Genomic DNA, 27792 nt, shown 5'->3' with positions numbered 1-27792 from the left:
GACCAATCAGCTTTCAGCAGCAGCCATTATCAGCTGGGGACCTGAGGGAAGTCTGCACTCAGCAGTTTTGACTACACATCCCTAGCTATCTCTATCACCCCCCTCCAACGAGAGGTGGGTTCCTATTGGTTCTAACTGGTCCATGGCCACTGCCTTAAAAAAAATTTTTTGGGCTGGTTTTTGCTTCTGCGCATGTGCAGAAGCTAAGTTTTCAGCACTTTCCAGCTGCCATCTCTTTTTTGCTTTTTGGGGCTACTTTTTGTTGATATTTTCTTTTGCGCCTGCCCAAAAGCCCAGTTTACAGCATTGCAATTGGTTCGTAATGCGTGTGCAGTTACACAGTGTATGTGGGGGGGAAGCGAATGAGCAGCAAAGTAAGTTAGAACCCGCCCCTGCCTGTCATGTTTCCATAGCTCCAACTGCCCTTGTGGTGGCAGCCCTGAAGTCGAAACAGAATACCCTACGAAAATAGACTAACAATCCTGGGTCTAGAAAGCCTAGAACTACGGCGCCTAAAACACGATTTAAGTATTGCCCACAAGATCATATGCTGCAACGTCCTACCGGTCAATGACTACTTCAGTTTCAACCGCAACAACACAAGAGCACCGCAACTTAATATTAACCGCTCCAAACCTGACTGTAAAAAATATGACTTTAACAATCGAGTTGTCCAAGCGTGGAACTCATTACCGGACTCAATTGTGTCAACCCCTAACCCCCAACATTTCTCCCTTAGACTATTCACGATTGACCTCTCCAGGTTCCTAAGAGGTCAGTAAGGGGCGTACCTAAGTGCACTAGTGTGCCTTTCATCCCCTGTCCAATTGTCTTTCCTTTATCTCATATATCATATATATTTTCTTCCTTTCATATATCTTCTCTATTTTTACATATTATCTTTATATATATTACTTCATGTCTATTCTCTTCCATATGTATTGTGTATTGGATAAACAAACAAACAAACAAACAAACAAACAAACAAATAAATAAATAAAATAAAATGGCTTTAGCTCAAAAATGGCTTTAGGGCTCACAGATAGAAAGGAAAAATGAGAAGGCAAGAAATAAGCCATTGGACTGAACTTGCAATTATGTGTATTAATATGCACTTGTCCTCTTCTCTGTTCCAAATTGCAGTTGGCAAAGGATTATGGGAATATCTACTCCTTGTGGGGTGGTGGTTTCCATTGCATCGTTGTCTGTGGATACCAAGCTATGAAAGAAGTATTGATAGACCATTCCGAGGCTTTTGTTGATCGCATGGTCACACCTTACCTTTTAACTACAATTAAGGGAAAAGGTAAGTCATAATGAGGGGGATCTTGGAGTCCTAGTGGACAACCATTTAAATATGAGCCAGCAGTGTGCAGCAGCTGCCAAAAAAGCCAACACAGTTCTAGGCTGCATTGACAGAGGGATAGAATCAAGATCACATGAAGTGCTAATATTAATTTATCAGGCCTTGGTAAGGCCACACTTGGAATACTGCATCGAGTTTTGGTCGCTACGATGCAAAAAGGATATTGAGACTCTAGAAAGAATGCAGAGAAGAGCAACAAAGATTATTAGGGGACTGGATGCCAAAACATATGAAGAACGGTTGCAAGAATTGGGCATGGCTATTTTAATGAAAAGAAGGAACAGGGGAGACATGATAGCAGTGTATCTAAGGGGTTGCCACAAAGAAGAAGGAGTCAACCTATTCTCCAGAGCACCTGAGGGTAGGACAAGAAGCAATTGCTGGAAACTAATCAAGGACAGAAGCAACTTAGAACTAAGGAGAAATTTCCTGACAGTTAAAACAATTAATCAGTAGAACAGCCTCCAGAAGTTGTGAATGCTCCAACATTGGAAGTTTTTAAGAAGAGGTTGGATAACGATTTGTCTGAAGTAGTGTAGGGTTTCCCGCCTTAGCAGGGGGTTGGACTATAAGATCTCCGAGATCACTTCCAACTCGGTTGCTATTGTTGTTGTTGTTATTATTATTATTATTATTATTATTATTATTATTAAAAAGGTGGATAATTATTGTTGCTGCCTTGTTATACCCCTCAAAATGAATGTGAGAAGGCTTGGATTAAAATATCCGGAAATTAGAGGAAGTTATTTTGGAAGAGCCATTGTCCTGCATTTATCAACCATATTAGAGGCAAGGAAAATGTTGCAACATCTATTCAGCAGATTTGACTGGACTGTAGATAAAAATAGGCAGGCACACAACTAAGTTAACATTATCATTTTCATCTTGGAAATTTTTAATCATACATTCTATGTGATGTAAAAAGAAGCTTTAAGAAAGAGTAAAGGTGTAGGACTTCAGTGTCCACCGGTGAGATTAAAAAGGGGCTAAGAACACTCCTAAAATGTTGAAATCACTTTCTCTGTATCAGTTGAGGCTTTCTTGTCATTAATAATACAGTTTTTCCACAATACGTTTAAAAGGACAATATGGTCTCTTCCCCCGAGAGAAAGAGGGGTGGATGGGTGAAATGTCTGTGGGAATAGGTTGCTGTTGGCCCTGTGGGCAGAGATCAGCAATGCGGCTTGTGTTCAGATGTTCTTGCCACCAGATTGGAAAACCAAAGAGTATTTTGGTCAATTCAGTTCAATCTCAAGTGGAAAAGATATCTTGGTGCAGAAATAAAAAAAAATCCAAGCATATATCTACTTGGAACTAACTCCCAATGAAATGGGTGCAGCTTAAACTAATCCAAGCATTCATTGAATCATTTCCCTGCTCCCCCTCTTTTTTTGCAACCTTGCTGTAAGTAAGGGAACATGCACATGTAAACATGCTAATATTAATCTGACTGCAATTTAAAGGCTGCAGATAGATTAAGTATAGGGCGGTGTCCTATTACTCACCCCCACAATTTATGCCACTCCACAGCAATATATGTTTTTAGTCAGTGAAGGGCTACCAAACTTTTTTCCACCACCCTGTGGGCATGGCTTATTTGGGACGCCCTGCATTTTCTTTCAATATCTTTCAGTGCAAATTGGGTGCTCTGGGGTGGAGCTCCATTTTCGCGTTCCCCCCACCATCCGGGCAGTAGCCCATTCCTGTTTTTAGTTAATTAAATCAGAACCTAAAACATTTCATTTCCGGTCACAATTCAAAGTGTTCACCTATAAAGCCCTTCATGGCACCGGACCAGAATATCTCCGGGACTGCCTTCTGCCGCAAGAATCCCAGCGACCAGTTAGGTCCCACAGAGTTAGCCTTCTCCGGGTCCCATCAACTAAACAATGTCATTTGGCGGGACCCAGGGGAAGAGCCTTCTCTGTGGCGGCCCCGACCCTTTGGAACCAAACTCCCCCCAGATATCAGAGTTGCCCCCACCCTCCTTGCCTTTCGTAAGCTCCTTAAAACCCACCTCTGTCGTCAGGCATGGGGGAATTGATACTTTCCCTCCCCCTAGGCTTATAAAAATTTATGCATGGTATGCTAGTATGTATGATTGGTTTCTAAATTGGGGTTTTAAATCAACTTAAATATTAGATTTGTTTACATTGTATTATTATTGCTGTGAGCTGATTAATAAATAAATAAATAAATTTCTTCAGAATGAAAACAAAAATCACAAGCAGACAAACTCAGAACAGCTGGTAGATGGAAGGTAGGCAGGGGTGGGCTGCTGTGCGGACCGGAGGGAATGCAGTGGGGTCGCAAAAATGGAGCTCCACCCCAGACCACCCAATTTGCACTGAAAGATGTTGAAAGAAAATACAGGACGTCCTACATAAGCAACGGCTACAGTGTGGTAGTAAAAAGTTTGGTAGCCATTCACTGAAGGTAGGAAAGGTCCCTTCCAACTCTCTTAATGTAATCTTAATTTTGTATTTTTGTGAACACCACATTTTCAATTACCTCAGGTATTGCATTTTCAAATGGTCACACCTGGAAGCAGCAAAGACGGTTTGGTGTTGTTACCATGAGGAAATTGGGACTAGGGAAAAAAGGCAAGGAAGCTCAAATCCAAGAAGAGGCTCAAGACCTTGTGGAATTCTTTGCAGAGACAAAAGGTATGTGATAATCTAAGATGATGCTGTCTTGAGTAACTGCACAGAAAACTTTAAGGGGTTTCCTTGCCTGCTGAATCATTGTCTCATAGAACCATAAGATTGGAATGGACTGTAGGGGGTTTCTGAAAGAACAAGCAGGAAGAGGGAGATTGTGATCCCCTTATATAGAGTGCTGGTGAGACCACATTTGGAATACTGTGCTCAGTTCTGGAGACCTCACCTACAAAAAGATATTGACAAAATTGAATGGGTCGAAAGACGGGCTACAAGAATGGTGGAAGGTCTTAAGCATAAAACGTATCAGGAAAGACATAATGAACTCAATCTGTATAGTCTGGAGGACAGAAGGAAAAGGGGGGACATGATCGAAACATTAAAATATGTTAAAGGGTTAAATAAGGTTCAGAAGGGATGTGTTTTTAATAGGAAAATGAACACAAGAACAAGGGGCCACAATCTGAAGTTAGTTGGGGGAAAGATCAAAAGCAACATGAGAAAATATTATTTTATTGAAACAGTAGTAGATCCTTGGAACAAACTTCCAGCGGACGTGGTAGATAAATCCACAGTAACTGAATTTAAACATGCCTGGGATAAACATATATCCATCCTAAGATAAAATACAGAAAATAGTATAAGGGCAGACTAGATGGACCATGAGGTCTTTTTCTGCCGTCAGACTTCTATGTTTCTATGTTTCTAACACCATACCCATTGCAGGAATTGCCCCTACATGGGGCTAACTTTGAAGAGCATTCGGAAACTGCTGTTTGGAAATGTCAAATCATACTAAATGCAGTCGCATGAGCGGTCATGGGCCTTCCTAGGCATGCCCATGTTTCTCCAGCACTCCATGGACTGCATTGGCTGACTTGGTTTCTGGATGCTATTCAATGTGTTGTTTATGACCTATAATGCCCTTCATGGCATTGGGCCAGATTACTTGCGGGACTGCCTCCTGCCGCATAAGTCCCACAAAGTCAACCTTCTCCAGGTCCTGTAACTAGATAATGTCGCTAGGGGAAGAGACTTCTCTTTGGGGGCCTTGGCCCTCTGGAATCAGCTCCCCCCAGAGATTCATACTGTCCGCACCCTCCTCGCCTTCTGCAAGAGTCTGAAGACTCTTCTATGCCGGCAGGCTTGGGGGCTATTAGACTCCAGCACCTGGCCGACAAATGCTATGTATGTTTGTTGTGGGAATGACTGACTTTTAATGTAACTAGGGATTTTAGATTAGATTAGTTAGTCGAAATTATTTAGATTTAGGACATTTGGATTGTATTGTTTTTCTTTTATATGTTGTAAGCTGCCCCTAGTCCTTGGAGAGGGGTGGCATATAAATCCAATGAATGAATGAATGAATGAATGAATGAATGAATGAATGAATGAATGAATGAATGAATGATCTCCCAGGCCTCTAATGATTTTACACTGAAGGCTAAAACATGAAGGTTGCAGAAATTAAGGATGTCTAGTTTAATGAAAAGAAGGACCAGGGGTGATATGATAGCAGTGTTCTGATATCTAAGGGGCTGTCACATAGAAGAGGAACTGATTTTCCAAAGCACCTGAAGCCAGGACAAGAAGCCATGGGTGGAAACTAATCAACGAGAGAAGCAACTTGGAATTAAGGAGAAATTTCAAAACAGTGAGAACAATCAACCAGTGGAACAGCTTGATTCCAGAAGATGTGGGTGTTCCATCACTGGATGTTTATAATAAGAGGTTGGATAACCATTCATCTGAAATGGTAGAGGCTTCCCTGTTTGAGCAAGGGGTTGGACTAGAAGACGCCCATGGTCCCTTTCAACTGTGCTATTCTGTCATCCTAGTTCCATCTCAGACAAATGACTATCCAAAATTGCAGTGAAAATGTTCCCTGCTGGAGCACCCATGATTCTAGGAAGCAGGCTATCTCGCAACTTAATAGCTTATTTTGTGCAAGCTTTTTATCCCCCCCCCCCCAGTCTCCATATACATCAATACATATAACCTTAAAACATATCAATAGCATATCTAATTATACATTGTTATCCAATCAATCATGATTCAATAGCCTATTTTTTCAACTATTTTATGACAGTTCCATAAATAATCTGGTCCTAGGCCATGTAGGGCTTAATAGGTAATAACCAACACCTTAAATTGCGTCCGAAGACCAATAGGAAACTAGTGCAGGTTACAGAGTGATGGAGTGTTGAATGATTACTGTGTATTTGAAAATAAACTATTGAAAATATAGAATTATGGATGCAAGAACTCGCTCACGTGTGATAGCGCACGTCCACACTTTATTTATTTATTTATTTATTTATACTTATATACTGTTCTGCCCACCCCGAAAAAAAATTAGAGGGAACACTGGTGGCAGCTGCTGTGGCTGCTGCCTGCTTCCTCTTCCTTCCCATGCTGTAGGGCTCCCCTCTCCTCTCGCTCACTTGGTTTGTAGCTAGTGCCTTTCCTTCACTGTGATGACTCCTTGGTTTGGCTGAAGCCAAGTTGATCCGGCTGGGGCGAAGTGCCACCTTTTGCCTTTCCACGCCCAAATGCTCCGGGAGGTAACCTCGCGCCGGGTGTGTGGGAAGCAGCGTGAGGGAGTCACCACAGCGAAGTGGTTTATTCCCTCTTTGGGCTGCCGAGGATGAAGGGACCGAAAGCCTCCTTAAGCGCCACCAAAAGGCTCCTCTGGCAGCCCAGAAAAGCCCGAAATGGCTGGGATTAAAGGGGGAATGGCAGGAAATTGGCAGGGCCTTCATGCTGCTCTCAAATTTCCTGGAAAAGTTTTCCGGGCTCAGTTTCTTAAGTAGAAAATTCTTAAGAAGAGGCAAAAAAATCTTGAACACCCAGTTCTTATCTAGAAAAGTTCTTAAGTAGAGGCATTCTTATGTAGAGGTACCACTGTATTTCCAGCCAGTAAGGTCCTGAGCTTGCTTTTGCTAATTGGGCCCGCAATACTTGCTGAGTTTGTAGTTTTAGTCTGGCAAAAATCTGTTTATGAGGGATGAGCAAATAAAGAACTGGATTCAAATGAATCTCACTTCTTATTTCTGGGCTGGAACCTGATATCCAAATATTTTGGCTATGCTAGAATTCCTATCTTCTGATCTTTCAACAGCAAGTCAGTTTATCTAATAAAAATAAATAAGGATGACCATTTCTTTTCTTCACGTCTGATCATTCCTATCACACTTCCCAGTTTTGGTATCACAAAGCAAAATAGAATGAATGTGAATATTAATTCCTATCCTTTTTTTTCCAGGGCAACCATTTGACCCCTCACTATCCATCATGAAAACAACTTCAAATGTGATCTCTGCTGCAACATTTGGACATCGGTTTTCCACTGAAGACAAGAAGTTCGTGGAGTTGATGGAAGCAGTTGCCCTTGTGTTAAGCTTTGGAAGCAGCATTTCTTATTTTGTAAGTAGTACTAATCTTGTTTTTCATCTTTTAATCTTCTCTTTCCCACATGTGTGTGTCATTCAAAATTTTCCAAAAGAATGAATGTATGGACTTTAACAAAAATTCATATGCTATTGAGGTCCCTCCCCCCCCCCCTCCTCTTTTTTTTTTGTATCTTCAGAACAGTGTTGACTCCTAGCTGGAAACGTCTGAAAAAGCCTCTGCTGTTTTTTTTTTTTTAACCCATTCTTGAAGGACAATACAGCATGAATTTTGTTTACTTTCAACCGTTTACTCTTTTAACTTAATATTGGATATTGTAAAAGGAGAGGAACATTAGAAGGAAGGGTTGTGTATGAGGATTGTGAAAAATAATAATCCTACAGATTGGAGGTCACTTTCTCTATCGTGAGAAAAGGCATTAGAAGTATAATTTGGATGGGGTTTTTTTTCTCCCCCTGGAATATGTGTGATGTGTGTGAGAGAGAAAGAAAGGGAGAGAGAGGAGGAGGAGATGAAGAAGAGAAAGAGTCAAGTTTGAGAAAGTTGCTACAGAAACTCATTACAAGGACATAAATTGTCTGGATTAGTCCTAGTTTTCATACACTTAAGATCAATTGTTTGCTCAATCCAGGGTCCAAAAAGATCTTTATTTATTTAATTTATTTATTTTGTCAAGTATGTGTTGGTGGTATACAAAGATATAGCAATGTTTATATACATGATACTAGTAAGAGAGAAACATTACGACAGGAGACAAAAGGCACGCTGGTGCACTTATGCACGCCCCTTACTGACCTCTTAGGAATCGGGAGATGTCAACAGTGGATAGTGTAAGGGTGATGTTTTGGGGGTTAGGTGATGATACTACAGAGTCTGGTAGTGAGTTCCATGCATTAACGACTCGGTTACTAAAGTTGTATTTCCTGCAGTCGAGTTTGGAGTAGTTTACTTTAAGTTTACATCTGTTGTGTGCTTTTTTGTTGCACCTCCCTTATGAAACCAGGTTGCAACGCCTTGGTCTCTTCAGCCTTGAAAGACGGCGTTTAAGGGGTGACTTGATCGAAGTGTATAAAGTCATGCATGGGATAGAAAAGGTGGATAGACAAAAATTCTTTTTCTCTATCAATTCTTTTCTCTATCACACAATACTAGGACGAGGGGGCCCACCCTAAAGCTTATAGGCAAGAAAGTGAGGACATATAAAGGGAAATATTTCTTCACCCAGAGGGTCGTTGATTTATGGAATTCACTTCCAGAAGAGGTTGTGACAGCTGTCAGCCTTGATAGCTTCAAGGCAGGGTTAGACAGATTCATGGATGCTAAGTGTATTGGTAATTATTGAAACGGATGTCCAAGTGCCGCCTCTACATTGGTTGAGGCAGGCAGGATTCCCTTGAGTACCATTTGTTGAGGGGTCAAGGGAAAGTTTTGACTTCTCTTTCTGCTCAAGATCCCCATGTATAATTGGTGGGCCACTGTGTGACACAGAATGCTGAACTCGATGGGATTTGGCCTGATTCAGCATGGCTCTTCTTATGTTCTTATGTTCTGATGTGGTTGAAGCTGAAGTAGTCATTGACAGGAAGGACGTAGGAAGCAGATGATTTTATGGGCTATGCTTAGGTCGTGTTTAAGGTGACGTAGTTCTAAGATTTCTAAACCTAGGATTGTAAATCTAGTTGCGTAGGGTATTGTGTTGCGAGTGGAGGAGTGGAGGGATCTTCTAGTAAAGTATCTCTGGACATTTTCTAGAGCGTTTATGTCTGAAATGCGGTATGGATTCCAGACAGATGAGCTGTATTCAAGGATTGGTCTGGTGAACGTTTTGTATGCTCCAGTTAGTAGTGTTAGATTACCAGAGCAGAAACTATGTAGGATTAGGTTAACAACTCTTGAAGCCTTTTTGACGACGTTGTTGTGGTGGGCTTTGGCACTTTGTATATTGTAACTGAATGCTCATTCTCTCTCTCTCTCCCCCTCCCTCTCTCCTCCCCCTCCCAGTTCTATGAAGCTTTCCCATATATCATGAAGTATCTGCCTGGCCCTCACCAGACTGTCCTAACTTTATTGGAGAAGATAGTTTCGTTTGCAAAGGAGGAGATCAAACGGCATAAGGAGAATCAAAACCAGCACGAACCAGAGGATTTCATTGATTTCTACCTACTTGAAATGGAAAAAGTACACATTTGCTTTGTCTTGGGATATTGCTTGAGGAGAACTCCCATTTAAAAGAGAAAGTTGCAGCTCAGGGTTGAAAGGAGGGGTCCTTGGTGCTCTCTGAGCTTTTTTTATTTCTTGCAAATGTTTCATTACCCTAACTATATAATCTCACCAGTACTAAGTAACACTGCTAGCAGTGATGATGCTATCTAGTTAGGGAAGTGCTTCTCGATTATTTTCTGTTATGCCCCCTCCCCCGGAAGAAGTAAACATTTCATGCCTCCCCCACAACTCTCTGCCAGGACGATTGTTTGCAAAGGTCAGGGTGATTGGAGTGTAATGTATTTAATTGACGCCTTAATTGATTTGGTTTCATGCTGTCTGCTCCCAACATTTTTAGACACAGTAAACATACTGGTCTTTCCTCATCTCCCACCATAGTCACAGTAAAGCCAAGCACTACATACGCTTCATCATATTTCTTCATCTTAGCTTTTGGGAGACTTATGTTTGTCTCATTATCTCTGTCTCTCTCCTCCTTTCTTTTCATCCCTCTTAAATATTTTCTATGGTGTCTCCTAAGGGTTTGTTATCTGCACTTCATATCTCCTGTTCTGTGCTGTGTGCTATTGCAAAAACCCCCTACTCCCTCTGCAAAAAAAAAAGTGCATTCACCAGGGTCATGTGCACCCCCCCAGCATCTCTCCGCACCCCCAAGGGTGGGTGGGTTGCCTACTATTTGAGAAGCACTGAGTTAGGGAAATGAAACGTCTGCAAGAAAACAAGCAAGCTCAGAGAGCACCAAGGACCGCTAACTCCCATCCATTCCTGAGCACTTTCTACAATCACTGATAAAATCCCTTAAGTGAATTGAAGGTGTCAGAATGGGATATAGCAATGATAGTGAACCTTTTTGGCTTGGCTGCCAAAAGGGTGCATGTGTGTCCGATAGCGTGAACGTGCGTGCCCACACCCATAATGCAATGCCCTCCCCCAGTACATGTGCACAACCCCTGCACTGCCCCCCACGCATGCGTACCCCACCACGCTGCTCCCTCTGCATGTAGGCACAGGCCTCACTGAACCTCCAAACTTCTGGTTGGTCCATTGGGCTGTTTTTCGCCACCCCGGGGTTTAGGAGACTTTCCTGAAGCCTGGGGAGAACAAAAACAGCTGAAAGAAGGCCAGAAGTCATCTGCAGGTGTGCTGGAGCTGACATAGGGCAACATCTTGTGTGGTTCTGCGTGCCACCTGTGGCACGTGTGCCATAGGTTTGCCATAATTGGGATATAGTGTCTACCTCTTCCCTTAAGGCAGGAGTGTCAAACTCAATTTCATTGAGGGCAGCATCAGAGTTGTGTTTGACTTTGGGGAGCTGGGATGACTGTGGCCAGCTTGAAGTCACTCGTGTTAGGGGCTGGGTGTGGCTTATTTTGTGGGTGTGGCTTAATGGTCATGTGACTGGGTAGGAGTGGCTTGCTGGTCATGTGATCAGGTGGGAGTGGCTTGAATTATCATCATTGTTCAAGTGAACTGTTAAGTCCTCGGCTTACAACCTTACCAGTGTTGCTTGCTGAGATGACAATTTCCTTCGCGTTTCCCGCGCTCTCCTTCCTGGGTTACCCCCTGCTTCAGGCTGGGTAGTTAGGCGAGCAAGGGCTTCCAGAAGCATAAATGCTGCCAGCGCCGCTTCCACCCATGCCTTCTGCTTGCACCTCAGGTGGGAGGTAGCCACGTGAGGCTGGAGGGGAGCCGGGCAGGAGAGAGGGAAGCTCGTCCGAGGCCAGGAAGGAGGAAAGAGGAAAAAAGCAAGGAGTGCAGACGCAGCAGCAGCAGTGAAAAAAAGGAGAGCCAAGCCGAAACCAGTAATCCAGGAAGTGACAGCCACTGATCAGCTGGAGATGTGCACACATCTTCATTTCCGCCGATGGAAGTGCGTTCCACCCTATTCTGCTTGCTGCCCCCACCCGTTGGGGGCACCTATGGTGGCCTGAGTGTCCTGCTAGTGAAAATGGGCTCCCGACTGCTGTTTTCAGCTGTGACTGCCTCCTGCAGCTCTCTGTCAGCAAAAACAAAGATTGAGAGGGCTGCTAATGTAGTAAAATCTAAGCCAGATGTTTATCTTTCACTCTCCTAGATTACAGTTTTCATACAGAGCCTTAAAAGAGCTAAAAACATTGTCCTCCCTTCTAATTATCCTACTGTCAAAATTATTCGCATAGATTTTTCAGCTTATGAGGTCAGGGAAAACTCAGCACTAGTATTTATCTATCTATCTATCTATCTATCTATCTATCTATCTATCTATCTATCTATCTATCTATCTATCTATCTATCTATCCATCCATCCATCCATCCATCCATCCATCCATCCATCCATCCATTGGATTTCTATGCCACCCCTCTCCGAGGACTTGGGGCGGCTCACAACATATAATACACAGAATACAAAATCCCAATTGCTCCTAATATTTTCTTCCATATAGGTAATCTCCGATTTACAACAGTTCGTTTATTGACGCTAAAACTTGTTCAAAGTTACAACTGCCCTGAAAAAAGTGACTTATGACCCATATTCACACTTACGACCATTGTGGCGTTCCCATAGTCATGTGGTGAAAATTCAGAAGCTTGACAACTGACTCATATTTATGACCGTTGCTGTGTCCTGGCATCATGGGATCAACTTTTGCGACCTTCGCACAAACAAAGTCAATGGGAAGGCCAGATTCACTTAACAACCGTGTCACTAACTTAACAACTACAGCGATGAACTTAATAAATGTGGCAAGAGAAGTCATAAAATGGGGCAAAATTTACTAACAAATATCTCATTTAATAACAAAATTTGGGGCTCAGTTATGGTTGTAAGTCAAGGATTACCTGTACAGAACTTGTCCCAATGTTATCTCCACCCTCCCCAATCTCTCAAGATGGAATAGAAAAGGAATGGTTCTACAATACAAATGGAATATTGTATTGGCAGTTCTGAGTTAGCAAAAACTTCAGAAGAGAAGGATTTAGGGGTAGTCTCAAAATGGGTGAACAATGCGGTCAGGCGCTAGGGAAAGCAAGTAGAATGCTTGGCTGCATAGCTAGAGGTATAACAAGCAGGAAGAGGGAGATTGTGATCCTGCTATATAGAGCGCTGGTGAGACCCCATTTGGAATACTGTGTTCAGTTCTGGAGATCTCACCTACAAAAAGATATTGATCAAATTGAACGGGTCCAAAGACAGGCTACAAGAATGGTGGAAGGTCTTAAGCATAAAACTTATCATGAAAGACTTAACGAACTCAATCTGTATAGTCTGGAGGACAGAAGGAAAAGGGGGGACATGGTCGAAACATTTAAATATGTTAAAGGGTTAAATAAGGTTCAGGAGGGAAGTGTTTTTAATAGGAAAATGAACACAAGAACAAGGGGCCACAATCTGAAGTTAGTTGGGGGAAAGATCAGAAGGAACGTGAGAAATTTTTTTTTTACTGAAAGAGTAGTAGTAGTAGATACTTGGAACAAACTTCCAGCAGACATGGTTGGTAAATCCACAGTAATTGAATTTAAACATGTCTGGGATAAACAAAAACTTCATATTGTTTTCCTTGCTCCTCTGAGTGTTTGCCGGCTTAGGTTTGGAAGTCAATGTGCTCTTAGCTTAGTTTCAAAACATTTCCTAGGATTTTATATCTAAATATTTCCCGAAAACCAACTTGTTTTTCTCCTATTTCACTGTTTTGCATTCTCTTCCGGGCAAGGCCTGCTTTTTTGAAACAAAAGTTCACAAGTTTACAAATTTAGAGAAGTGTTCTTATGTAGGCCCTATATTTTTCTAACACCATCCCAAGATAAAATACAGGAAATAGTATAAGGGAAGACTAGATGGACCATGAGGTCTTTTTCTGCCATCAATCTTTTATGTTTCTAGGGAGTTAATAAATTGTGGAAATATTGGAAATAATAAGAAAATGCCATGTCACCTATTTTACCATTGATTTTAGAGGAAGAATGATCCCAATGCTACCTATGACGAAGACAACTTGACTCAGTCCATTGTTGACTTCTTTATAGCAGGAACAGAAACAACCTCAAGTTCTCTGAACTGGACTTTGCTGTTCCTGGCAAATCATCTGGATATCCAAGGTGGGATACCGTGATACAGTGGCAACAACCTGGGATTATTTCAGTGTAGAGATGCAATAAATAATATCTCTTCTTCTATATCTCTTCTTCTATTCTTTCATTGATATATTCTATTACTATATCTTCTTTTCTATTCTTTCATAGATATATTTTACTATGAGTATCTATAACCGTCATCATGTATTTTACTGTGTGTATGTGTGTGTGTATATATATATATATATATGTTTTCGTAAATTTTCACGGGTATATGTATGTAGATTGTTCTGAGTTCGGGTTTTGCCCTGTGTAATGTTTTGCATGTCTATGCGACGTTTCGGTAAAATCACATTTACCATCATCAGGCTGGAGTTCCAATCTCTGTGTTTTTGCAAATGAATATTAGCAACTGACATTTCTTCTTAGCATGTAGTGTGGGGGTGGAGATTTGCTTTGAATGTAGCAAATAGATTGGGTGACTATGCTTCCGTGATCTGATTGGTTGGTGTAATCATGGTTATAGAAGGAATGGTATGAAGATTATGAAGTGTTTTGTTTAAGTCTGATTTCCAAATATAAAATTCTAAAATCATAATAATTAAAGGATTGACATATTGATTATAATGAAGTTTTTATTTTGTTTAAGGCTGGTTTCCAAATCTCTGGCAGACGTGAGGTATCATCCCGTTTATTTAAACAAAAAGATCTTTTTTCAATTTCAATAGCTTCTAGAGAGATTCTTTTATATAAATTCTCTGTTTTGTGGAGTAATTTAGTTTTTTCAAAGTCAATTTCGTGCCCTGTTCTTTTAATGTGCTGGACAAGGGAGGAGGTCTTCTCCTGTTTCTTGACTGCATTCATATGTTCTGCCATGCGCTGGCTCACTCTTCGGTTAGTTTGTCCAATGTATGTGGCTGCACATGTTTTGCAAGGGATTTCATAGATACCTTGGTATTCTAATTGGATTTTATCTTTGGGGCTCCTTAGGATATTAGATATTTTTTGGTTAGTGCAAAATGAGGTTTTGATGTTATGTTTTTGTAGAATTTTACTAATTTTATCCGTGGTGCCTTTGATGTAAGGAAGGATGGTGGTGCCATTGTCCTGTTCTTGATCTTGTTTTTTGGGGGGTGTCTCTTTATTGATTAGGTTTGTTATTGTTTTCTCTTTGAATCCATTAGAAATTAGTACATCTTTGAGTTTGTTCAATTCAGTTTTTAAGTGCTCATGGTCAGCTAAGCGTTTGGTTCTGGTGATGAGAGTTTTGGCCACTGAGGTGATTTGTGCGGGGTGGTGGTGTGAGTGTGCATTTAGATAACGGTTGGTATGGGTTTTCTTTTGGTAGATAGTATGTCCTAGGCTGCCATTGGGTTTTTTATAGACCAGTACATCTAGAAAGGGAAGTTGATCATTGATTTCTGTTTCCATAGTAAACTGTATTTTGGGGTGTAGGCTGTTGAGATGAGTGAGGAAATTGTCTAGTTTTTCTTTACCATGTGGCCAAATTACAAAGGTATCATCAACATATCTCAGCCAAAGTTTGGGTTTGTATTTGGCTTGCTCTAAAGCATTATTTTCGAAATATTCCATATAGAGGTTGGCTATGACAGGTGATAGAGGTGATCCCATGGGGGCTCCCTCTATTTGTTTATATCTTTGTTCATTATAGATGAAGTATGTATTGGTCAGGCAGTGGTTGGTAAGGTCTAGGATATATTTGGGGGGTTTGTGTTTGTCTTGGATAGCTGTCAAGGCTTCTGTAATAGGTATTTGTGTGAACAGGGACACGACATCGAAACTAGAAGCTATTGAAATTGAAAAAAGATCTTTTTGTTTAAATAAACGGGATGATACCTCACGTCTGCCAGAGATTTGGAAACCAGCCTTAAACAAAATAAAAACTTCATTATAATCAATATGTCAATCCTTTAATTATTATGATTTTAGAATTTTATATTTGGAAATCAGACTTAAACAAAACACTTCATAATCTTCATACCATTCCTTCTATAACCATGATTACACCAACCAATCAGATCACGGAAGCATAGTCACCCAATCTATTTGCTACATTCAAAGCAAATCTCCACCCCCACACTACATGCTAAGAAGAAATGTCAGTTGCTAATATTCATTTGCAAAAACACAGAGATTGGAACTCCAGCCTGATGATGGTAAATGTGATTTTACCGAAACGTCGCATAGACATGCAAAACATTACACAGGGCAAAACCCGAACTCAGAACAATCTACATATATATATATATATATATATATATATATATATATATATATATATATATATGTCACATTGTTTTTTTGCTGAATTTGAAAATTAAGGGAGACTAGATAGATCTATTTCGGCCTTATTTTGGCCTCATCAGCTAGCCATACCCACTGGGACTTGAACCTGCAACCTTTGCCTTGTAAGGCAGAGAATTATCCTCTAGGCTACAGTATCCAATCCCTTTAGCTCTGCACCAGGGAAGGGTTACATATTTATGTGTCGAATCACCCTGGTGTATTGAAGGAATATATATACAGTGATCCCCCGATTATTGCGAGGGTTCCGTTCCAGGACCCCTCGCAATGATCGGTTTTTCACGAAGTAGCGCTGCAGAAGTAAAAACACCATCTGCGCATGCGCAGATGGTGTTTTTACTTCCGCCGCAGCAGCGAGGAGCCGAAGATTGGGGTTTCCCCACCGCCCACGCAAACTCCTCGCTGCCGCTCGCCCGCCCTTCGCCCGCCCACGCCGTTCGCTCGCGCCGCTTCCCAGCTGAGTCCTGAAGTGAACGGCGTGGGCGGGCGAAGGGCAGGCGAGCGGCGGGCGCGCGGGCAGGCAGGCGGCGGACAAGCCGTTCGCTCGCGCCGCTCGCTCGTGCCGCTTCCCAGCTGAGTCCTGAAGCGAATTCGCTTCAGGACTCAGCTGGGAAGCGGCACGAGCGAACGGCGTGGGCGTGCGAAGGGCGTGCGAGCGGCGTGCGTGCGTGCAGGCAGGCGGCGGACAAGCCGTTCGCTCGCGGCACGAGCGAACGGTGTGGGCGGGCGAAGGGCGGGCGAGCGGTAGCGAGGAGTTTGAGTGGGCGGTGGGGAAACTCCTCGCTGATGCCCGCCGCTCGCCCTCCCGCCAGCAAGAGGGGGAAGACCCAGGGAAGCCGCCCAGCAGCTGATCTGCCCGGCGCCATCTACGCATGCGTGCCCATAGAAAAAAGGGCGCGCATGCGCAGATGGTGTTTTTACTTCTGGGTTGAAAAATCGCCATATAGCCGTTTCGCAATGATCGGGATCGCAATACCCGGGGGATCACTGTATTTGTTTTCGTAGATTTTCACGGGTACAGGTATGACGGTCTTGGTATATTCGGGTTTCTTCCAAATCCTACACAGGAAGAAACCCGAATATACCAAGACCGTCATATATGTGTGTGTGTGTGTGTGTGTGTGTGTGTTTTATAATTTTTATTTTTTTTATTTATTTATTTTATTTTAATGTCGGATCATCCTGGTATATTGAAGGAACGTCACATATATCAGGGTGATCCGACATTAAAAAAAAACTAAAACCCCCCACCATATATAGCCCCTCCCTGGTACAGAGCTGGAGGGATCAGGCCTGGTGGCTCAACTGTTAATTCTCTGCCTTACAAGGCAGAAGCTGCCAGATCGAATCCCAGTAAGGAAGGGTGTGGCTAGCTGATGAGGCCAGAACAAGGCCGAAATGGTACCATCCTAGTCTCCCTTAATTTTAAAATTTCAGCTAAAAACATTTGATACATATATATGTGTGTGTGTGTGTGTGTGTGTGCGTGTGTTTTCGTAGATTTATATATAGTGGGTATATATATATATACACGTGTTCGCCTTAGAACAAGGACAGAAACACCAGCCTGAAGATGACGAATATATATATATGATGGTCTTGGTATATTCGGGTTTCTTCCCATGTAGGATTTGGAAATTTCTGGCAACGTTTCGACAAGGTCCCACTCGTCATCTTCAGGCTGGTGTTTCTGTCCTTGTTCTAGGGGCGAACACAGCGAGACCTGAGCTGCCTTCCTTCTCTGAGTTCAATACAATTGTTGGATCCTTGATATCAGGATTTCACCCTTCAGGTCAATCACTATTTTTGTCGGTTGTTTTTAATAGCAGCCATATAAAGTCCTTTCAAATATGGAAGACTATATCTCAATGTTCATCAGGGTCAGAAACAAACTGCTTGCTTTCACTTTTTTTTCCTCAGATAAAGTATACAAGGAAATGGAAGAAGTTTTCAGTCCATCTCAGTCCATCTGTTATGAAGATAGGAAGAAACTGCCATATACCAATGCTGTGATTCATGAGATCATGCGAAACAAATATTCCGTGTTATTTGGGCTTCCTAGACAAAGTGTGCAGGATATCTACTTGAATGGCTTTCTCATCCCCAAGGTATAGTTTATAGACTCTTTGGGGTCTTCAGTTTAAGGGCTTACTTAGGTTTATTTATTTATTAGTGTTGGAAGAGACCTTGTAGGACATCTAGTTCAACCCCCTGCTTAAGCAGGAGTCCCTATACCAGAGAGGGTAAACCTTTTTTTCCTCAGGTGCCAAAAGGCTAAAGCCATGTAAGGCTTTAGAGTTAATAACTCAGCCAAAAGAGCATGCATTCATGCTATCTTGCATGTGTGAATGCCCATACCCATACCCATAATTCAATGCCTGGGGAGGGTGAAAAAAGCCTCTCCTGGTCCCTGGAAGCCCTCTGGAGGCCAGAAATGGCCTGTTTCCCATCTTCTGGTGGGCCCAGTATACTCATGTTTTGCCCTCCCCAGGCTCCAATGGCTTCCCTGGAGCCAGGGGAGGATAAAATGCCCTCCCCACATCCTGTAGACTCTCTGGAAGCCAAAAACGTGCTCCCAGAGCCTCCATGTGAGCTGAAAATCAGCTGACCAGCACACACATGTACATTGGAGCTGAGCTAGGGCAACAGCTCACATGCCAGCAGATATGGCTCCCGTGCCATAGGTTCAGCATCACTACTCTACACCATTTCTGACAAATGGCAGTGCAATGTCCTCTTGAAAGTCTCAAGTGTTGGAGCTCTCACGACCTCTGTAGGCAAGCTATTCCACTGGTTGATTGCTCTCACCATCAGAAAGTTTTTCCTTATGAATTTCTCCTTGTTCAGTTTCTATCCATTGTTCCTTGTCTGGCTTTCTGGTCCTTGGAAAACAGCCTGACCCCCTTCTCTCCGTTGTAGCCCATCAAGTATTAGAACACTATTATCATGTCATCCCTGGTCCTTCTCTTCGCCAGATTGGCCATGCTCAGTCCCTGTCACTGCTCTTCGTATGTTTTAGTTTTCAGTCCCTTTATCATCCTGGGTGCTATTTTCTGCACCTTCTCTAGAGTTTCAATGTCTTTTTTGTAGTATGGTGACCAAAACTGGATGCAGTAGTCTAGGTGTGGTCTAACCAAAGGTGTCACCCTTATGAAGAATTTCTTTGGCAGAGCTCCTTTTAACACAACCTGTGAGCTCTGAAAATGTGCAATTGAAAAAGCCCATGTGCCACGTCTAAATGAACGAGGGCTAGGCAACTTGGTGAAATGAAGTTTTCCACTTTCAGGTAAACAATGGTTGCAATCCACAGAACAAGTTTAACCACTCAGATTAAAAGAAAAACCTAGCAAGTGGATTTGCATAGCCTGGTACGCAGGCTAAGGCATTGTGTGCTAGAGTCTTGTTGTGAGAAGTTAATTCATCAGGTTAGCATATGATTGAAGGTAGTGGCCAAAGTGGAAACTAAATAAAACAAGTTTTAGCAAGCATAGCTCACCATGAAATTGTCACAGGAGACGTGTTTTGGGGTATTGTATTCACTTGTAATGTTCTTCTTAACTTTATGTGCTTGATGTCAGCTTGAAGGATGCTCGTATTTGGATGCTTCATTCAGATCGTTGTTATTTCTAATGGATTTCTTGATTCCTTTGGCTTTCACTGTCTTTTTCCTATTGATGGTCAGGGTAGCACATTTGTCCAATTCAGTGATGGGCTACCAAAATTTTTACTACCACACTGTGGGCGTGGCTTATGCCGGCTATTTAGTTTGTTTCAACATCTTTCAGTGAAAATTGGGTGCTCTCGGGTGGAGCTCCAAATTTTGCTACCGGAACTGCATTCCTGACCGTTCCCATAGGAGCCCATCCCTGGTCCAATTCCAACTCTGTCTGTCTGTATAGCAAATCCAATTCACTAACCTAAAATGCCCAATATTTTAAAAATAAATCATATACATTCAGACCTCAGCCATACATAACATTCATCAGCCAGTGGGCCAAGATCTAATTGCTCCAAGCCTGGCAACATAAGTGAGTCTTAAGACTCTTGCGGAAGGCAAGGAGGGTAGGGGCAGTGTGAATCTCTGGGAGGAGCTGATTCCAGAGGGTCGCCCCCCCCACAGAGAAGGGTCCTCCCTTGGCCCCGCCAAGCGACATTGTCTGGTTGACAGGACCTAGAGAAGGCCAACTCTGTGGGACCTAACTGGTTGCTGGGATTCATGCGGCAGAAGGCGGTACCGCAAGTAATTTGGCCTGATGCCATGTAGGGCTTTATAGGTCATTACCAACACTTTGAATTGTGTCTGGAAACCAATTGGCAGCCAATGCAGTCTGCAGAGTGGAGAAACATGGGCATGTTTAGGAAGGCCTATGACCGCTCGCGTGTCTGCATTTCTGAAGTTTTCGAATTGCACAATTTGAAGTTTCCGAACACTCTTCAAAGGCAGCCCCATGTAGAGAACATTGCAGTAGTCAAATCTTGAAGTGATAAGGGCATGAACGACTGTGAGTAGAGACTCCCCGTCCAAATAGGGCTGCAACTGGGTGCACCGGGCGAACCTGAACAAACGCCCCCCTTGCCACAGCCGAAAGATGATGGTCTTGGCTGTATAAACACAACATACTTAACAGTGATGATTTCAGATGATGTTTTTCCATACAGCTTTGACTGTCCATGTAAAGGAGGTGGAATAGCCTGGCAGATATTTTTAACTCAGTACATAATTCAGTAGAATGCAAATTGGTTTTATTTGAAGTTGATGTTTAAATCAAATAGAAAGTTATTTGACCCTTTCCTCCATGCCAAATTGACTTTAGGGAAAATCAGCTTTAAAACATGGAAAAAAGATGGCAATATGAAACATTGAACGAATTTTCATAGAAATGATTTTGATAGTTGATGAATTTTTTTAAAATTTATTTATTTATTCGATTTTTATGCCGCCCTTCTCATTAAACTCAGGGCGGCTTACAACATGTTAGCAATAGCACTTTTTAACAGAGCCAGCATATTGCCCCCACAATCCGGGTCCTCATTTGACCCACCTCTGAAGGAGGGAAGGCTGAGTCAACTTTGAGCCGGGGATGAGATTTGAACCACTGACCTACAGATCTACAGTCAGCTTCAGTGGCCTGCAGTACAGCACTCTACCTGCTGTGCCACTCCGGCTCTTTTTGTCATACCCTGTTTTAAAAGACTACTTAGAATTAAAAATTTCCATTCACCATGGATGCCTGTTAATGAGGACTTAAGCCTGAATTTAGATTCCATGCATTAATCCCAATTTTGTGAAACCTGAGGAGTCTTAAGTTAAGGAAATAAGGAAAAGCTTTCTGATTGTGAGAATGATCAACCAGTGGAACAGCTTGCCTGTGGAGGTTGTGAGAGCGCCAACACTTGAGACTTTGAAAGGGAGATTGGACTACCATTTGTCAGAAATGTTGTAGACTCCTGCTAGAGTGGGGGGTTGGACTAGATGACCTACAAGGTCCCTTCCAACTCTAGTAATCTTTTTAAAAAGTTTTAAATACATTTGAATCATGCAAGGAATATGATATCCAGAAACAACTAGAGTTAGTACAGTTCTGGTCACCGCACATCAAGAGAATATAATGGAACTGGAAAAGGTGCAAAAAAGGGCAACAAGAATGATAAAGGAAATGGAGCACCTCCCTTATGATACCAGATTGCAACGCCTTGGTCTCTTCAGCCTTGAAAGATGGCATTTAAGGGGTGATTTGATCGAAGGCTATAAAATCATGCATGGGATAGAAAAGGTGGTAGAGAAAAATTATTTTCTCTATCACACAATACTAGGACAAGGGGGAACTCGTTAAAGCTCATAGGTAAGAAAGCGAGGACAAATAAAGGGAAATATTTCTTCACCCAGAGGGTCCCTGGTTTATGGAATTCCCTTCCAGAAGAGGTCGTGACAGCTGTCAGCCTTGATAGCTTCAAGGCAGGATTAGACAGATTCATGGATGCCAAGTGTATCAGTGGTTATTGAAACGGATGTCTGTGTGCCGCCTCTATGTTGGTTGAGGCAGGCAGGATTCCCTTGAGTACCATTTGTTGGGGGGTCAGGGGAAAGGGAGGGTCTTGCTTTCTCTTTCTGCTCAAGATCCCCATGTACAATTGGTGGGCCACTGTGTGACACAGAATGCTGGACTCAATGGGCTTTGGCCTGATTCAGCATGGCTCTTCTTATGTACCCTGCGGTAAGAAGAGCAACCCAAAAATTGTAATAAATAAATAAGTTAAAAAAAAACAAGTTTATCCAGATGTTTACCTCAGTCTGTTTCCTTCTTATAGGGAGCTATTATTCTTCCAGACTTGCGCTCTGTTCTTTTCGATCCTGAACAATGGGATACTCCGGAAGAGTTCAACCCCAATCATTTTTTGGACAAGGAAGGAAATTTTGTGAAAAATGACGCATTTCTTCCTTTTGGAGCAGGTAATCTATTAAAAAAAAAAGCAGTTATGATTGAGTCACTTTGAGAAGGGCGGCATAGAAATCTAATAAATAAATAAACAAGCAAACAAACAAACATAAATAAATAAATAGAAACAGGCTTGCAGGGGACCCTCTGTGTGCCTTGTTTTCAGTATGGACGACCTCCCGCAGTACTTTGCCAGCCAAAACAGGGGGTGCAGCGGGGGGTGCACTTGGCTCCTGCATGGTCTGTTTTGCCCGGCAGAGTTCACTTAATTTTTAAAGCATGAATTTATTTATTGGACATATATGCTGCCCTTCTCCATGGACTCAGGGCAGCTTATAACAATTCAATAAAAATACAATATATAAAATACTTCTAAATCCAATTAACAAAACAATTAATTTAAAATATTTTTTAAAAGCTAAGCTTTCAAAAGTCAAGCATTCAAAAAACATTTTACGGCATCCTATACATTCACCGGCCAGAGGCTGGGGTCTACTGACCCCAAGCCTGGTGGCATAAATACGTTTTCAGATTCTTACAAACGGCGAGGAGGGTGGGGCAATGTGAATCTCCGGAGGGAGTCGATTCCAGAGGGCCGGGGCCCCCATGGAGAAGGCTCTTCTCCTAGGACCCACCAGGTGACATTGTCTGATTGACAGAACCTGGAGAAGGCCAACTCTGTGGGACCTAACTGGACGCTGGGGTTCATGCAGCAGAAGGTCGTCCCGCAAGTAATCTGATCCCATGCCATGTAGGGCTTTATAGGTCATAACCAACACTTTGAATCGGGTCTGGAAACCAATTGGCAGCCAGTGCAGTCTGCAGAGTGCTGGAGAAACATAGCATTTTAGCTTTTAAGGAACCCTGCATATGCTTCCCTGGCATTTTGAAGGACGACGGCGACATCCACCAGCCCAAATTCCCTTCACCTGATCATTGCAAAACGGGACAGATGGATAATGAATCATAGATTATTACCAATTTTTAAATTTTTCCTTCATTTTTTGTGCAGGAGCTCGTGTCTGCTTGGGAGAACTCCTTGCAAACATGGAAATATTTCACATCTTTACCCAGCTGCTGAGGGCATTTAGGTTGGAGCCCCCCGAAGGTGTGGAACTCAGTGAAAAATCAGTAACAGCACTTATTTTGCACCCCATTTCCTACAAGATTTGTGCTGTCCCTCGTATCAGGGCACCATAACATGGGCAAACAAGAGGGTTATATTTATTGCATGTTACAGTCTCTCCCTTTTTCATTCCCTTGATCACCTTCAAGGTTGGCTCATCAGATCTTCAATTCAATTCAATTCAATTTATTAGATTTGTATGCCGCCCCTCTCCGAAGACTCAGGGCGGCTCACAACAATAATAAAAACAATATTCCAGCGAAAACAAATCTAATATTAAAAAGCACATAAAACCCTATCATATTTAAAAAAGCAAACAACATATACATACCCAAACATAAATATAAAAAAAATCTGAATGACTCCCCCCGGCATCTCTCAGTATTCCTAACCATAAAGGGGGGACATGATCGAAACATTTAAATATATTAAAGGGTTAAATAAGGTCCAGGAGGGAAGTGTTTTTAATAGGAAAGTGAACACAAGAACAAGGGGACACAATCTGAGGTTTCCTAACCATAAAGGGGGGACATGATCGAAACATTTAAATATATTAAAGGGTTAAATAAGGTCCAGGAGGGAAGTGTTTTTAATAGGAAAGTGAACACAAGAACAAGGGGACACAATCTGAGGTTAGTTGGGGGAAAGATCAAAAGCAACATGAGAAAATATTATTTTACTGAAAGAGTAGTAGATCCTTGGAACAAACTTCCAGCAGACGTGGTAGATAAATCCACAGTAACTGAATTTAAACATGCCTGGGATAAACATATATCCATCCTAAGATAAAATACAGAAAATAGTATAAGGGCAGACTAGATGGACCATGGGGTCTGTTTCTGCCGTCAGACTTCTATGTTTCTATGTTTCATATTTGGCAGCCACATCTACAGTATCTCTCTCATACAGGTGACTAAAGCTTCCTGCCTAATCCCTGAATAAGAGGCTAATGATGTAATGAAGGCTTGTCAGAAGTCTTCTGTTGCAATTGCTCATGGAATCATGGGCAATTCCCGAAAAAAGAAAAGGAGGGCTTTATACTTAAGTGCCTGAGAGAACAATCAGGTCTTCTAGGCATTCTGGAACATTAGAGTAGCAATCAGAGCTTTCAAGAGGCACTTTATTCCTGAGAACAGGTGTTGCAAGAAAGAAAACATATGCCCTGGGTTCCATAAATTGGCATTCTTTAACTGGAGTGCCCCAACATTGTCAGTCTGTTCTGGCTGGGCAGAAACCTTGAAAAGTGGGTAACCCCTCAAATAACCTGGCCATGTGACATTGAGTTCAACCTCCATTCCGATAGATAGATAGATAGATAGATAGATAGATAGATAGATAGATAGATAGATAGATAGATAGATATAGCTAAAGATAGCAAACTCCTTAAAACCTACTTCTGCTGTCAGGCATGGGGAAATCGATTCCCCTGGGCCGTTCCATTTTATGTATGGTTTCTTTGGTATGTATGACTGTTTTTTATATTAATGGGTTTTAAACTGTTTTTAATCATTAGATTTGTACTGTACTGTATTTTGTTGTTGTGAGCTGCTCCGAGTCTCCGGAGAGAGGTGGCATACAAATCTAATTAATAATAATAATAATAATAATAATAATAATAATAATAATAATAATAGCTAGACAGATAGATCTATAGTAGTCTCTGTTCCTTTTCATTATCAGCAAAAATATTTTACACACACACACACACACACGACTTATAATATGTAATTTTAATAGCTTTATCATATTTTTAAAACAGTAATAATTATAGGAAATCTTGCACAATAAAATCTCTGACTCAACATTACTTGTGGTTGTATTTCTGTGACTTTAATCATGTTTGGTTAAGGAATGGATCAGTATATTGTAGCCTGTGCAAAATTAGAAAAGATATATACTTAAGTAACTCTTTTTCTTGGCCACCTTTGGGAATTGTGATGCTTCTGACAAACAAACAAACAAACAAACAAACAAACAAACAAACAAACAAACAAACAAACACACCCTTTCTTTTAATCAAACAAGGCTGCAAAGTACAATTTTAAATCTGGCAGGCCTAAACTTCCCTTCTCTTTGGCTTCACAGAAGATTTTTTTGTTTAACCCTTGGGGTCCCTCCTCTCCCCCAACAACCAGATAAATCTAGATATCTCTTTCTCCCTTTGTCCAAAATAAGCATTTCTTTACCTTTCTTTGTGCCTGACTGAGAAACATAAATATGCTGTCCGGTGGGAGCAACACAAGAGCCATGAAAAGCCCCCTCTGACTGGATTTCTGGCAGAAAGAAGCAAAATGGCCTCACTCTGGGCCTTCAGGTGCCAGAGGGACATTAGGGCCCTCAGTTTTTCCCTGTTCTTTCATTTTTAAATTTTTCTTCTTTGTTTTTTTCTCTCTTTTCTCTCTTTTTTCTATTTTAATTTTTTAAAATTTTATTTCATCTTTTAAAAGGAATTATTAATTGGGCTAATTGGGATATATGTAATAAATTATTTGGACCTTTCTTCTCCCCCCCTTGAATTAATGTATTCTTGATCCATGTAATAGTTAGATATCTATTAGGATTTAGTTGTCATGATTGGGAATATTTGTTTCTTTTTTTTAAGGCAATTATTATAAAAGTAATGGTAATAAATATTATGAAATTTTTGGTAAGGATATATGGAGGAGATTGAAGCACTACAGTCTAAATGATTAGATTTGACTAGAAAAGAAGCAATTTAAATTTTTTATTAGTTAATAGCATTTAAAACACATAAGAAATTTAAGTAACTATTCTTGTCCAGATGACAATTGTATTGAAGGCAGCATTGGATGGATCATGAATACCAAAGTTAAAAGAAATAATTATTGTAATGTATTTCAGGATTGATGTTATGTTATTTTGCATATGTAATTGGAGTGAAAAATAAAAAAAAAATTGCTTGAAAAGCGCCCTCTGACTGGATTTCTGGCACAAGGAAACAAAATGGCATGGGGCTTCAGGAGCCAGAGGGACTTTAAGGCCCACAAGGTCTTCCCTCAGGAAAGGGGGCCTGGCTGTGCAATGGAGGCCTTCCCAGCCACCTTGCCTGTGCTGCCTCTCAAAGGGACTGAGGAAAGGGAAGCAGTTTTCCTCAACTAGAGACATTGCTGAGGGGAAAATGGCAGAAAGAAGAAAAGCCTCGAACTGCCAAACTGCTTGCAGCTGCCAATCAGCAGAAGAAAAGTAATCTATTAGAGTCCCAGGCTCTTCTATACTTATGGACTTCAACTCCCAGAATTCCTGAGGCAGTCATGCTAGCCCAGAAATTCTGGGAGTTGAAGTCCACAAGTCATAGAAGGGCCAACTTTGCCTACCCCTGTATTAGACCATTAAGTATATTATACAATTGGGTATGATAAGATTAAATACACACAGCATTTATCTTTTAAACATTTTTTGAGATGTTCTCCCCCCTCTTCTCTCTCATCTGCTACGTTTCTCTCTCTTTGTGTTAGTAATCCACAACTATTTTACAGATTAAAATAGTTGCATTGGCAGTTCTGTGTTAGCAAAAACTTCAGAAGAGAAGGATTGAGGAGTAGTGATTTCTGACAGTCTCAAAATTGGTGAGCAGTGTGGTCGGGCGGTAGGAAAAGCAAGTAGGAGGCTTGGCTGCATAGCTAGAGGTATAACAAGCAGGAAGAGGGAGATTGTGATCCCCTTATATAGAGCGCTGGTGAGACCACATTTGGAGTACTGTGTTCAGTTCTGGAGACCTCACCTACCAAAAGATATTGACAAAATTGAACGGGTCCAAAGACGGGCTACAAGAATGGTGGAAGGTCTTAAGTATAAAACGTATCAGGAAAGACTTCATGAACTCAATCTGTATAGTCTGGAGGACAGAAGGAAAAGGGGGGACATGATCGAAACATTTAAATATGTTAAAGGGTTAAATAAGGTTCAGGAGGGAAGTGTTTTTAATAGGAAAGTGAACACAAGAACAAGGGGACACAATCTGAGGTTAGTTGGGGGAAAGATCAAAAGCAACATGAGAAAATATTATTTCACTGAAAGAGTAGTAGATCCTTGGAACAAACTTCCAGCAGACGTGGTTGATAAGTCCACAGTAACTGAATTTAAACATGCCTGGGATAAACATATATCCCTTGTAAGATAAAATACAGGAAATAGTATAAGGGCAGACTAGATGGACCATGAGGTCTTTTT

At 41.6% G+C, this 27792-nt stretch overlaps 1 protein-coding gene across 1 annotated transcript in view; it reads left to right on the top strand.

Annotated features, from left to right (window-relative positions):
* LOC139168254 (cytochrome P450 2J5-like) overlaps positions 1-23675 on the top strand; it is a 36931-nt gene extending 13256 nt beyond the window's left edge. Inside the window, exons 2-9 of the mRNA XM_070753779.1 lie at positions 1144-1306; positions 3883-4032; positions 7292-7452; positions 9439-9615; positions 13596-13737; positions 17959-18146; positions 22348-22489; positions 23488-23675. Of these exons, the coding sequence (XP_070609880.1) occupies positions 1144-1306; positions 3883-4032; positions 7292-7452; positions 9439-9615; positions 13596-13737; positions 17959-18146; positions 22348-22489; positions 23488-23675 (1311 nt within the window). The remainder of the gene's footprint in view (positions 1-1143; positions 1307-3882; positions 4033-7291; positions 7453-9438; positions 9616-13595; positions 13738-17958; positions 18147-22347; positions 22490-23487) is intronic.
* The last annotated feature ends 4117 nt before the right edge of the window (positions 23676-27792 follow it).

Source organism: Erythrolamprus reginae, chromosome 5 (genome assembly GCF_031021105.1).
Source record: "Erythrolamprus reginae isolate rEryReg1 chromosome 5, rEryReg1.hap1, whole genome shotgun sequence".
In the NCBI taxonomy this organism is placed as follows: Eukaryota; Metazoa; Chordata; class Lepidosauria; order Squamata; family Dipsadidae; genus Erythrolamprus; species Erythrolamprus reginae.
This window is presented reverse-complemented; position numbering and strand designations above follow the sequence as displayed.